Source organism: Salvelinus fontinalis, unplaced genomic scaffold (genome assembly GCF_029448725.1).
Source record: "Salvelinus fontinalis isolate EN_2023a unplaced genomic scaffold, ASM2944872v1 scaffold_0221, whole genome shotgun sequence".
NCBI lineage: Eukaryota > Metazoa > Chordata > Actinopteri > Salmoniformes > Salmonidae > Salvelinus > Salvelinus fontinalis.
This window is the reverse complement of record NW_026600430.1, coordinates 60,236-74,978: the sequence shown is the minus strand read 5'-3', so window position 1 is coordinate 74,978 and position 14,743 is coordinate 60,236. Positions and strand designations below refer to the sequence as shown.

General features: G+C 44.6%; 1 protein-coding gene across 1 annotated transcript in view; it reads right to left on the bottom strand.

Annotated features, from left to right (window-relative positions):
* Nucleotides 1-14,743, bottom strand: part of LOC129844746 (arf-GAP with GTPase, ANK repeat and PH domain-containing protein 1-like) — a 131,686-nt gene that overhangs the window by 84,930 nt on the left and 32,013 nt on the right. Inside the window, exons 4-5 of the mRNA XM_055912830.1 lie at nucleotides 12,996-13,151; nucleotides 12,281-12,373 (exon numbers count right to left, since the gene is read on the bottom strand). Of these exons, the coding sequence (XP_055768805.1) occupies nucleotides 12,281-12,373; nucleotides 12,996-13,151 (249 nt within the window). The remainder of the gene's footprint in view (nucleotides 1-12,280; nucleotides 12,374-12,995; nucleotides 13,152-14,743) is intronic.

Genomic DNA, 14,743 nt, shown 5'->3' with positions numbered 1-14,743 from the left:
TTTTGTCCTATATTTATATTGTATTTATTGATTTATTTTAATCCCAGGCCCCCGTCCCTGCAGGAGGCCTGTCGGTAGGCCGTCATTGTAAATAAGAATTTGGTCTTAAACTGACTTGCCTAGTTAAATAAAGGTTAAATATATATATTTTTAATAAACTGTCATAAGTAGGTGTACACCCGCACATGGGCATGAGAGAATTGCTGACACAATACTGATGCTGGGTTGACTCATAACCCGCAGTCGGGTTTAGGGTCATTAAATATTGTGATAATGAAGGGCAGGTGGGTGGGGTGAATAAAGATAAAACAATAGCTTAAAAAATCCTTAAAATGTATAATTCTTGTGCAAATATCTATAGGGTACATTTTGTTTTTTGTGATTGTTATGTTTTGTGTGATGATTGTGAGGCGCTATTCAAATTCGACTGTCACAAGACGGGAACGTCAAATAAGCCTATGGCACGTCAAGGGAACTAAAGCCTACTGTTCAGATGGGTTAAAAGGAAACTGAAATCTGGACACTGACTGTAGGACTATAACCTCTCACATAGCCTTAATATTAACTCCTGCAGAGTTAAAGGTGCAATATGCAGAAATCATGACACCATTTCCTGGTTGCTAAAATTCAAATAGTTTGCCTAATTTCAGTTTATTTGACATAACCAGCAGTCGTTGTGTATCATAGTACCATCGAAACCACTGTCAAATATATTTTTCACGACCCAAAATATTGTATTTTCAGCTAGTGAACAAAACTGAAAGTAAAAGATACAAAAACTAAACTTAAGAACGGGAAGCATAGAAATAGATCACATAGAAGAGATCTACCACTTCTTAGACTTGCTTTCAATTGATAACGACAGATCTATAACATTTCTATGTGAATTTGGTCGGCTCGCCCAAAAAGTTACATATTGCAGATTTAGGCATTTCTTGCAGTAAAATTATACACCAATTGTAGGCTACATTTCAAATGGAGAAATATGATTTCTTTCTTTCAGCATCTTGAGAGAATGCAAATTCACAGTTACATACTGTCTGCAGGTGCTGTGTCTGTAGAGGCGCCATTTTTATCAGCATCATAAAAGCTGATAGTATTTCAACCACATAAAACATTCATCCAATCAGAACTGAGATCTGATCAGAAACATGTTGGTCGTTTCCACAGCTTTCTACTTCCTGACAAACAGTCAAACTGATGTCATTTGGACATTTATAAAAAATGTCCTGTTTTTGTTGTTGTTGAGTTATTGCATTTTCTCCACGGTCCCTAAACATCTTTGCACCGCGAAAGAAGTACATGACAGAGAAACCTTGACCGATGCCAAATAGACTGAAGCATTCCTTCTACACATTTATGACATTCTGCTGAGCAAGGGTTTATGTAGTCTTTATGTAGGGTTTATGTAGTCTTCCAGGGCAACATACAGTATGACAGAAGAGAAGCCAGCTGTATCTAATTACAGAGAAGTTGACCAACAAATAGCCTACCAAAATGTCAGAAATTATAAGCAGAAACATATCTAAATCAGACCCAAAAAATCCTGCACCCCCTGTCAAAAATCATTCTGCCGTCTCGGACTGTAGCCTACAGTGCATTTCCTGTATTAGCAGGTAGGTTCGGGTGCGGGCCTCAGATTTTCACCTCATCAGTCGGGCGGTTGCAGGTGAACAAACAGCTGACCCCCCCCCCCCCCACACACAATCTATCATGGCATTTATGACAAGGTCAGCGTTGATGAGGCAAGGACAGGAAAGGGCAGGCCCAGGGGAGCATAGCGGGGCGAGGAGCAGTGAAAACCAGATCAAATAAAATACCAACGAAGAAGAAAATGCTCCCTCTATCCCGGGTTGCATCTAAAAATGAACCCTAAATAGTGCACTACTTTTGACCAGGGCCCATAGGGCTATTATCAAAAGCAGAGCACTATGTAGGGAAAAGGGTGCCATTTGAGATGTAGCCTAGCAACTGATTTATCTGATAAGAGTTCTGGGTAATTAATTAGAAACTCAATTATCCAAACCTTACTTCAGCAGTCTCAATTCATTAGCAGATAAAGCCTCTCTCGCCCTGCAACCGTTTCTGACAGAGAGAGAGAGAGGACGGATGGAGGGAAAGGATGTGGAAAAGAAACACATTCGTTCTTTCCTGAACGAGTTAAAAGGAGCCCCTGGGGTCAAAGACCATTTTTCTTTTGTCTAATCAGTCTTGTTAAAGAAGCTCTTTAGAGAGAGACTTCTTTCTCAACAGGATGGGTAGAAACAGACAACGAATCCAAGACTGATACTACGATCAGTGAGGGAATCAGGTCTAGCATACAGAAACAGACACACAAACAAAATGCACCATAAACCAACAAAGTCACCATTGGGACACTTGAGTCCCAGTGTGTTCAGACAGAACAACTGTGTATCAATCAGACACTCTACTGCTCAGTAGAGAATACTGTAACCGGATCAGAACCATCACACAATCTAAAAGCCCCCACGCTCCTCTGATTGATGCCGGTGTGTTTCTAATTTCATTATTCTCCAAAACTAAAAAGAACAACCCCCTCCGCCCCCACCCCCCTCAGATCTCATTTCCAGGGGTTAGTGTGCATGACAAAAATGTCATCATGGCCAAAATAGCTCCGAGCGGTCGTCACGGCGACAACCTTTTCCCTGGGAAATGATATTTTCCCAATCCGGCGGAAGGCGGATCGCGTCGCCACTCGTTACAGGGCCTTGATAGCAGGTCTTTAATATTCACCGTCTTAATTAGGAGACGCCGTTAATTTCATTAAATTCTTTGGCTGCTAAATGAAGCAGATTATGAGACATCTTTTATTGCCAAGCGTGAAATTACAGCCTGCCCGCTGCCAATGGCAGGGCGACACTAATGAATTACAGGGTAAATAACAGCCGAATTAACCATCCAATTTAACTCCTTACTAAGAGGAACCAGGCCTCAGAGGGGAGGAGGCAGAGGGGGAGACTGTCAAAACCACCCAGCCCTGTGCCCATCTAATGTTACACTACTCTCTACAACTATAGGCAATTACTACCATGATACTAATCAGCTCCTCACAAATGGAGCCAACCCCAACCACACACGTCCATGCTTTGGACTCATTTGAAATGTAAAAAAAATACAAATCTGAACTCAAATCTTGAGAAGTTGTAATGGGGAACAAAGCACTTAGGGACAAATAAAAGAGGAAGATGCATGTAGACATGTATGTTAACACGTAGATGGGACGGACAAAATACTATTGAATGTCGAGATGAGATGGGCTACGAAGCTGTGGAAAGACCACCTTTCACTATTAGGATGAACCAGGCACCACATCTTAACCTTCTCTACCTCCTATTGCTGCTCCATGCCCCGGTGTCTAGGCCAACAGCCCCGGTGTCTAGGCCAACAGCCCCGGTGTCTAGGCCAACAGCCCCGGTGTCTAGGCCAACAGCCCCGGTGTCTAGGCCAACAGCCCCGGTGTCTAGGCCAACAGCCCCGGTGTCTAGGCCAACAGCCCCGGTGTCTAGGCCAACAGCCCCGGTGTCTAGGCCAACAGCCCCGGTGTCTAGGCCAACAGCCCCGGTGTCTAGGCCAACAGCCCCGGTGTCTAGGCCAACAGCCCAGGTGTCTAGGCCAACAGCCCAGGTGTCTAGGCCAACAGCCCAGGTGTCTAGGCCAACAGCCCCGGTGTCTAGGCCAACAGCCCCGGTGTCTAGGCCAACAGCCCCGGTGTCTAGGCCAACAGCCCCTCTGTCTAGGCCAACAGCCCAGGTGTCTAGGCCAACAGCCCCGGTGTCTAGGCCAACAGCCCCGGTGTCTAGGCCAACAGCCCAGGTGTCTAGGCCAACAGCCCAGGTGTCTAGGCCAACAGCCCCGGTGTCTAGGCCAACAGCCCAGGTGTCTAGGCCAACAGCCCAGGTGTCTAGGCCAACAGCCCCGGTGTCTAGGCCAACAGCCCAGGTGTAACAGTAAACAGTAAGTTCATTCGACAGAGACGCGTTGGCGAAGCGAGTGTCTCCATCTCTTCGGTAATTACGGGCTAATTAGGAGCGTGGAGCAGATGTCCGCGGAGACGCCACCGTAAACACCGTCTGTAAACAAAGCTGCCGATGTCCGCTCGCCACTCGCTTTTTAAAGAAACCCTCAGCCCCTAACAGAAGAGGCTTAGAATGGCCATGTTGCATCCTGGGTAAAATACACAGTAAAAGCAGCAGTCACTGACCCCATCATGACCCTGCTACATTCATCTTTTTTGTTCCATGTGAGTCATTTTATCAGACGCTCTTTTCCCCGTACTGGTCCCTTGTGGGGACTGAACCCACAACCTGGCGTTGCAAGCGCCCTGCTCTACCAACTGAGCCACACGAGACCTAGAACACTAAACATTCTAAAAGTTCCAAACAGCAATAAAGCTGTAGACAAACATCCCACTAGGTACAGGTCTCGCAGAAGAGCGTCTGCAGTTAAATACCACAGTGGAGGCCATGTTGAGGGACCCACGACGGCCTGACGCGTGTAGATAGGTGACACGCCTGACCCCGTCACATCCACACTCAGAGCAGAGTTTGTGTGTGTGTGTGTGTGTGTGTGTGTGTGTGTGTGTGTGTGTGTGTGTGTGTGTGTGTGTGTGTGTGTGTGTGTGTGTGTGTGTGTGTGTGTGTGTGTGTGTGTGTGTGTGTGTGTGTGAGAAAAGCTGGACCTCTGGGGATATGGGTTGTCTAATTGCTGCAGAGTGGGAGTCCGCCCCACCCTCTTTATAAAAGTCCAGTGTGCTGAAAACTCCTAGCTTGGCCAGGCTAGCAGTGTGTTAGGTTTTAATGAGCACCATCTAACTAATGAAGGCATCTTCTTCCTTCCACAGCCTTTATCGTGCGCCACACACACACACACACACACACACACACACACACACACACACACACACACACACACACACACACACACACAAACTCTAGTCACCTTGAGGGGGAGTCAGAACAACAGCCCATCCTAATGAGATCTGGGCTAACAGAAAATAAACGACACTGGGGAGTCAGTAGTCCTGGGAGAGAGCTCCAAGAACACACACACCAACGCAATTCATGCAAACACACACATTCACGTATCTGTTTAGAGAACGACCATCATCCGCATAGCCGATTTCCCCCTTACAGCGCCAGCGCACTTACCTTTACTGCAATTCGGCAACACTCATAGCTAGTTAGCTTGTCCTTGAGGAACCGCTATGCTGCTGGGTAGCTACCCACTCATGCTGCATTTACCACCCTTTAACAATGCCACACAGAATGTAAACATTTTGAAAGTGTTCATTAATTTGCTGTTAGGCAAAACAATGTCCATACAGTCTACAGCACTTCACAAAACCTCATACAGGTAGCTTGCTTGCTAGGTAAGTTCATCAACGATATTAAGCAGAGAGCTAACTTGGCTAGTTATGAAGCTAACGTCAGTTCACTAGCGTTACCCTGGAACTTTCTTTGTGATAGCGGGTTTGCAAACCATAACGCAAAAATGCTAATTTCACCAACAATGTTGTTAACTCTCTGAGTTAGCTAGCTACATGATTTGTCTTTCCCTTCCCGAGACAAACTGTCACATCCGGCCGTGATGTGACAGTTTGAAGTCCCATAGGGCGGCACACAATTGGCCCAGCATCGCCCGGGTTTGGCCGGGGTAGGCCGTCATTGCAAATAATATTTTTTTCTTAACTTCTCTAGGATAGGGGGCAGCATTTTCACGTTTGGATAAATAGCATGCCCAATTTCAACTGCCTGCTACTCCTCCCCAGAATATAAGATCTGCATATTATTAGTAGATTTGGATAGAAAACACTCTGAAGTTTCTAAAACTGTTTGAATGATGTCTGTGAGTATTACATAACTTATATAACAGGCAAAACCCAGACGACAAACCATTCAGAATTTGTATTTTTTTGAGGTCACTGTCTTTTCAATGAGATTTCATTGGGACACCAGATTTCTAAGGGACTTGTTTGCAGTTCCTACCGCTTCCACTGGATGTCACCAGTCTTTGGAAATTGGTTGAGGTTATTCCTTTGTGTAATGAAGAAGTACGGCCATCGTAAATGAGGGTCACTTGAAGTAAATTGTTTGAGGCACAATACCAGAAAAGTTGCGTCAGTTTGTTTTCTTTTTGTATTGAACACAGATCATCCCGTCTTCAAATTGATTGATTATTAACGTTTAAAAATACCTAACGTTCGAAATGTTTTTGTAAAGTTTCCATGTAACTTTTGATATATTTTGTAGTGACGTTGCGCAAGTTGGAAGCTGTGTTTTTCTGGATGAAACGCGCCAAATAAATTGACATTTTGGATATATATCGACGGAATTAATCGAACAAAAGGACCATTTGTGATGTTTATGGGACATATTGGAGTGCCAACAAAAGAATTTCGTCAAAGGTATGAATTATATTTTTTATTTCTGCGTTTTGTGTCGTGCCTGCAGTGTTGAAATATGCTACTCTCTTTGTTTACTGTTGTGCTATCATCAGATAATAGCATCTTATGCTTTCGCCGAAAAGCCTTTTTCAAATCTGACATGTTGGCTGGATTCACAACGAGTGTAGCTTTAATTAGTATCTTACATGTGTGATTTAATGAAAGTTTGATTTTTATATCATTTTATTTGAATATGGCGCTCTGTATTTTCCCTGTCTATTGGCCAGGTGGGACGATTGCGTCCCACCTAGCCCAGAGAGGTTAAACAATGTGAAGAGGGGTTTGTTCTTCGCCCACTCCATTTTATGGATAAAGAATCTGCTATGAAAGATAAACAAAGGAACAATGAAAGTTAAATCAGGGTCCATATCATTTTGATCAAAATAAAACAGAACATCAGAGTCTCTCAGATGAACATTAATAGTAGTTTATTTTCAAATAAAACCGTCTAATTCACTCCAAAATCTTCTGACATAAGAACAGTCCCAAAATAAATGGTCAAGAGTCTCTGGGTCACAACCACAAAATACACATTTGTTATGAATAGCTATTTTAAATCTGTGTATAATAAAGGTCTACAGGGTAGATTCTATCAATGAGTTGGTATGATACTTCTTTCACCTTATTAGATAGTTTAAGTCGGAAGTTTACATACACCTTAGCCAAATACATTTAATCCTAGCAAAAATTCCCTGTCTTGGGTCAGTATGGATCACCACTTTATTTTAAGAATGTGAAATGTCAGAATAATAGTAGAGAGAATGATTTATTTCATCACATTCCCAGTGGGTCAGAAGTTTACATACACTCAATTAGTATTTGATAGCATTGCCTTTACACTGTTTAAATTGGGTCAAATGTCTAGGGTAGCCCTCCACAAGCTTCCCACAATAAGTTGGGTGAATGTTGGCCCATTCTTCCTGACTGAGCTGGTGAAACTGAGACAGGTTTGTAGGCCTCCTTGCTCGCACACGCTTTTTCAGTTCTGCCCAGACATTTTCTATAGGACTGAGGTCAGGGCTTTGTGATGGTCACTCCAATACATTGACTTTGTTGTCCTTAAGCCATTTTGCCACAACTTTGGAAGTATGCTTGGGGTCATTGTCCATTTGGAAGACCTAGCTTTAACTTCCTGACTGATGTCTTGAGATGTTGCTTCAATATATCCACATAATTTTCAATTCATGATGCCATCTATTTTGTGAAGTTCACCAGTCCATCCTGCAGCACAGCACCCCCACAACATGATGCTGCCACCCCCGTGCTTCACATCTGGGATGGTGTGCTTCGGCTTGAAAGCCTCCCCCTTTTCCTCCAAACATAAAGATGGTCATTATAGCCAAATAGTTCTATTTTTGTTTCATCAGACCAGAGGACATTTCTCCAAAAAGTACGATCTTTGTCCCCATGTGCAGTTGCAAACCGTAGTCTGGCTTCTTTATGGCAGTTTTGGAGCAGTGGCTTCTTCCTTGCTGAGCGGCCTTTCAGGTTATGTCAATATAGGAGTCGTTTTACTGTGGATATAGATACTTTTGTACCCGTTTCCTCCAGCATCTTCACAAGGTCCTTTGCTTTTTTTCTGGGATTGATTTGCACTTTTCGCACCAAAGTACATTCATCTCTAGGAGACAGAAAGCATCGCCTTCCTGAGCGGTATGACGGCTGCATGGTCCCATGGTGTTTATACTTGCGTACTCTTGCTTGTACAGATGAACGTGGTACCTTCAGGCATTTGGAAATTGCTCCCAAGGATGAACCAGACTTGTGAAGGTCTACAATTATGATTCTGAAGTCTTGGCTGATTTCTTTTGATTTCCCATGATGTCAAGCAAAGAGGCACTGAGTTTGAAGGTGGGCCTTGAAATGCATCCACAGGTACACCTCCAATTGACTCAAATTATGTCAATTAGCCTATCAGAAGCTTCTAAAGCCATGACATCATTTTCTGGAATTTTCCAAGCTGTTTAAAGGCACAGTCAATTTAGTGTATGTAAACTTCTGACCCACTGGAATTGTGATACAGCGAATTATAAGTGAAATAATCTGCCTGTAAAGAATTGTTGGAAAAATGACTTGTGTCATGCACAAAGTAGATGTCCTAACTGACTTGACAAAACTATAGTTTGTTAACAAGAAATTTGTGGAGTGGTTGAAAAACGAGTTTTAATGACTCCAACATAAGTGTATGTAAACTTCCGACTTCAACTGTATATTATATTTGCCAGACAACAACGAGACTTTGCTCCAGTTCACTTGTCCTAGGGCTGCATTCCAGGACATTTTAGCAGAGGGAACAGTAACATCTTGACATAGATTTCTTATATACATGTTAATACATTTATAGTTTAAAATGTCAATTCCTTTTAGCTGTATTGAGGCAACAAAACCCTCATCAGGGTTGAGGGACTGTTATATTCTCCTAAAATAAGAATAGTACCTACTGTCTGGCTACATGACAAGCAAGTGGTGTCTTTTCTCTTAAAGGAGACATTTTTATAAAATAAAGCAATAGGCTACTCATATGAAAATGGTATTTATCAGTAGGCCTAACATGGTCCCAAATGAAAGGGAAACAGATTGTCACCTGTAGCACCAAAGACCATTGGAATCAGCCAACACCAGCTCAGGCATACACTCCTATTGAATATGAATTCACCTGTATTGTGAGTAGACCTACGCCATCTTAATTTACCCAGTTTATCAAGAGACTGACCATTCAAATCAATTATTACCACCTTTATGTTGTTGGGTAGTTACATTGATAAAGTCAAATTGACTGTATGGTTGTATAATTGATTTGTTATTGCACACATGGTTGTCTCTGGGAGCATTTCTCATCAAAATGCTCCAACGTAATTAGATTTATTATCGGCCTAAAATAATCAGCCATCGGCGTCCTTGACCCCCAAAAAATGGTATCGGCTCTTAAAAACCCATATCTGTCGTTCTCTACTGTTGACCCTAATTATCTTCCATATGTAAAGTCAAATGATCTCCCACAAGTCACCCATATTTATGAGTAAAGGCAATCCCCTTCACCTGTAGTTTCTGAACAACATGTTAAGATCTGATGCCAAAAACCAACAACTCCTCATCATCATCATCCTCCTCATCGCGTGATTAATTGACTGCCGATTATGACTGTAACTTTAAGGAGCTGCGGCGCGACTCTGCCAACCTAACAGAAGCAGTGATTCAACTAAAGACTGTCCCCTTCCAAAGTGATTCAACTAAAGACTGTCCCCTTCCTCCCCTCTTCAACACACAGACAAGGACAACCAAAAGGAGCCAGTCAGGGGACACGTCCTCTCAGTGAATGAGTCGTGTTGCTAGCCCTCTGAGGGAGACCTGGCATGTATGGAGTCGTAGCATACTGTGCGTCTGGTACAATTTGTGGACCAGGTCTGAACGTGTTCAACAAGAAAAGGTGAGGTGGTGTGTGGAGGGAGGAGTCAGACGCAGCAGCACTCATTAAAATGGAGTGTAAACTGAGTGCTAATGGGGAGGCAGGTAGCTAAGCTGCTGCCATCTCCACACACACACACACACACACACAGTCTAATTAGGGAACAGGTCTGCCTGCAGCCAACACAGAGGCAGGAGGGGAGATGGAGAGAGACATACAGAGATACACATTCTCCAAGAGGAAAGACCACGGGGAATGATCAAATCAATTAACATCCAGCTCTAAAAAGGGAAGCAGCTCTGGCTGTGGCCCGATGCCTCGGAGCGCTGCCGGCTACGTGTTATTCTCCAACCTCTGTCTGTCTGGGGCTGGCAGCTGTCAGGTGGGCTGAGGGTGTGTGGTCGTGCCGGGCCTTGCTCACCATGTGTCTCATGTTGGGGAAACAATGGGCGACTCAGAGGCCACAGCCAAACCCATATGATGGAGGGTTCTTTAAGACTGTTGGTCTTCGTCATCTTTCTAAAAACCTCATCCACACACACACACACACACACACACACACACACACACACACACACACACACACACACACACACACACACACACACACACACACCTCCCATCTGCCACCAGTGACATGTGTATGTGGCCCTCTTCATTTGTACATCATTATCAGCCAATGACTTCACAGGAGTTATGCAAATTGAGTGGCTGGACCCAGGAGGATTCTACTTCTGCCAGACAGACAGAGATGACGTGTGAGTGAGAGAGAGGCTCTTCTACAGGGACAGGAGAACACACACATATCTGGCACTGTGTAGCAGCTCTTCCAATCCATCTTCATCACATGAGAAATGTTTGACAAGTACTTCAACATGGATCCTTATAGAAAGCACAACATCGTCAATGTCGTTTCCACAGCGGTAAGCTCTCACACACACACACACACACACACACACACACACACACACACACACACACACACACACACACACACACACACAGCTGTGATCTGTTCTGTGAGTATGATGAGTATGGGCCTGGGCTCTCTCCTCTGAGTCACTTCCAGTTCCACGTCCTCCCGCGTTTACCGCCACAACGCAGACTAAAACACTGCTAACCAGAGATAGGATGAACAGGTCAATTACATCAAGCTCTGCTGCTATACTGTCTACATATAGACAGGACTGAATGGCAGATTGGGTTATGTGACTAATAGAGCCTCCTGATCGAGGCTCTTATCAGTTTAGAGAGGAGCAACACTATCAGAGGCTATGATGTCCATGCTAACTGGACGCCTGGGAATAACACAGGACCCCGTTGCTACTTCATACTGATATGTCCTTCCTGTGGGGAGTTAGGGGATACAAGTAAACATCTCACAAGTAAACATCATGTCGTCCCTGATTGAGGGGACAAGACAATTTAATCTGCTCTCTGCTGTGCTGTCCCAGCGGGGGGCCTCCTTGCGCAGCAGCACCACAGAGACACGGTCTCCCTCGACGAGCTGCGCGACACGGCCCCGGCACTAACAACTACCGCGGCGCTGCTAACAAATGCAGCGCGTCGTTGAAAGGAGGCCCCTAATCAGAGTTGCAATTTGTTCATTAGTGGATTACAAACGAGGCCTCCGTGCTGATATGAGAGGCCGTGATTAGCACACGCTAATTGGCTGATTTCCTTATACTCCAGTTGAAGCGGCTCACAGGAGATGCCAGCCCCCTCCCTCCCTCCGTGGTTCGCTCCATGCTTGTTTGCGACAAATTAAGGCCAACTCAAACAATCTCTCCACAATTACAGTGGGGGGGGGGGGGGGGGGGGGGGCTCTTGAGCTCTCTGGTTTGATACCCCTCCACTTCCTCTCCACCTCCCTACCTACCCACCCCCCTGCCGATGCCCCAATCAAAGCGCTCGGCTACACAGCCACACAGGAAAAGGCAGGGCTTTGAAAAGCACGTAGAGGAAGAGGGAAGCAGAGGACCATATGCCAGCCGGCAGACTGCACTTCATTAACCATCCTCAGCCTCTTCTCCCTCTCACCATCTCTCCCCTCATTCTTTTTGGACAAGGAGAGAGAGATGGGGGCAGTGGGGGGGACAGAGGGATGGGGGCAGTGGGGGGGGCAGTGGGGAGAGTGAAAGAAAGTGAGAGTGAAATCCCGTCCCGCTCCTTATACTAATGATCTCATTTCAATACTCAGGAGAACCCCCAACTCTAATTGATGTCAAGTGTGTGCTTTCGCTGTTAATCAAGGAGAAGGCATCAAACGAAGAGAGCCTGGCTGTGTCTGGGCTTCACGCTCTGATCACAGGCAGCCCTCGTTCTCCGGGAAATCAGCAATACGGCGCTGCCGGACCCTAATTATCCCCGTAGCAGCCGGCTGGCCAGGCGAGGGCCAGATCTGATCATACCTGCTTAATTGGAATAGCTCGGCCGCTTCCAATGCTGTCCGCTCGGCCCTCCAGTCCTTTCTTGTCCCTGTCTGGCTCGCTGGCCTTCCGAGACTGTGGAGAAGGAGATAGGAGAACAAGTAGGGGTTATAGAGGCCCTGAGTTAGGCCCTCTAAAGTGTCTGAACGAGGAGCCTGAACAAGGGTCTGTTACAGCCCTCTTCTAGTCTTCACATAACAGGCCTCGTCTAATGGCTGCGAGAGGTGACTGGGGTTATTATTGTGTCTATGAGTCAACTTGACCCAGTTGTTGACCTCTCTCTAAGTTGCTAAGGAACTGGGAAGTGGACATGATGCATGTGTCTGTACATTCTAGAAGGTGGTCACATACAACCTTCCCTGTGGCCCGTAGATTCTCACTGTAAGCCATTTACCATTTAAAAGTCCTTTAGATCATTTTGTATGTATTTAACATCCATTGTTTGAACATCTAATAATACATAGTCAACAGTAAAGAAGTAGATGTCCTGTGTGTGTGTGTGTATGTGTGTGTGTGTGTGTGTGTGTGTGTGTATGTGCGTGTGTGCGTGTGCGTGTGCGTGTGCGTGTGCGTGTGTGTGTGTGTGTGTGTGTGTGTGTGTGTGTATCTGGGCTCACAGTGAAGAAGTAGATGTCCTATGTGTGTGTGTGTGTGTGTGTGTGTGTGTGTGTGTGTGTGTGTGTGTATCTGGGCTCACAGTGAAGAGGTTGGAGCGGCGTTTGGACTGCTTGCGGACGGGTGTGGGGGTGTTGGTGGTCTGGGGGACGTCGATGCGTAGCTCCTTCTGACTGGTGCTGGGGGTGGAGGGGACTGACGAGGAGTAGTCACTCAGGCTGCCGCCATTACTGGTCTGCTACAGAGACACACACACACTTCTATGTACTGTGTTGGTAACACTAACTTAGTTCAGACAGAATGAGTGTATGTATGGATGAGAGTAAACAGAGAGAGACAGAACAATATAAAAAAGTGTGTGATAGTGAGAAAGAGAGAAAGTTGAACATACAGCTGGAACAGCATCCCCCCTCATAACAACAGACACTACACTAGTATACAGCTGGTACAGTATCCCTTCTTCATAATAACAGACACTACACTAGTATACAGCTGGTACAGTATATCCTCTTCATAATAACAGACACTACACTAGTATACAGCTGGTACAGTATAACCTCTTCATAATAACAGACACTACACTAGTATACAGCTGGTACAGTATAACCTCTTCATAATAACAGACACTACACTAGTATACAGCTGGTACAGTATAACCTCTTCATAATAACACTAGTATACAGCTGGTACAGTATATCTTCTTCATAATAACAGACACTACACTAGTATACAGCTGGTACAGTATAACCTCTTCATAATAACAGACACTACACTAGTATACAGCTGGTACAGTATAACCTCTTCATAATAACACTAGTATACAGCTGGTACAGTATATCTTCTTCATAATAACAGACACTACACTAGTATACAGCTGGTACAGTATAACCTCTTCATAATAACAGACACTACACTAGTATACAGCTGGTACAGTATATCCTCTTCATAATAACAGACACTACACTAGTATACAGCTGGTACAGTATATCCTCTTCATAATAACAGACACTACACTAGTATACAGCTGGTACAGTATAACCTCTTCATAATAACAGACACTACACTAGTATACAGCTGGTACAGTATAACCTCTTCATAATAACAGACACTACACTAGTATACAGCTGGTACAGTTTAACCTCTTCATAATAACAGACACTACACTAGTATACAGCTGGTACAGTTTAACCTCTTCATAATAACAGACACTACACTAGTATACAGCTGGTACAGTATCCCCTCTTCATAATAACAGACACTACACTAGTATACAGCTGGTACAGTATAACCTCTTCATAATAACAGACACTACACTAGTATACAGCTGGTACAGTTTAACCTCTTCATAATAACAGACACTACACTAGTATACAGCTGGTACAGTATAACCTCTTCATAATAACAGACACTACACTAGTATACAGCTGGTACAGTATAACCTCTTCATAATGTCAGACACTAGATCTGTGTCACTCATAACCTCCATCATTCCTCCTAGATTCCTTAACACTCTACTGTACAACAAGAGCCCCAGCTTGGGAGAGGATTATGGGTAGCATTGAAGACACACTGAGGGCCATTCCGCAGTAGGAGAGAACTGTTACTTAGTGAAAACAACCCTGATTCTCAGGGGATGAGCTGGGCTATGGAGACAAGCTGAATGATGCTGGTTTAATGACAAATCCATGGGGGACTGAGCGCCGTGGATCGAAGACACGACAGGGTGGGAAACGGTGTGTGTGTGTGTGTGGATCTAAGACACGACAGGGTGGTAAAGGGTGTGTGTGTGTGGATCTAAGACACGACAGGGTGGTAAAGGGTGTGTGTGTG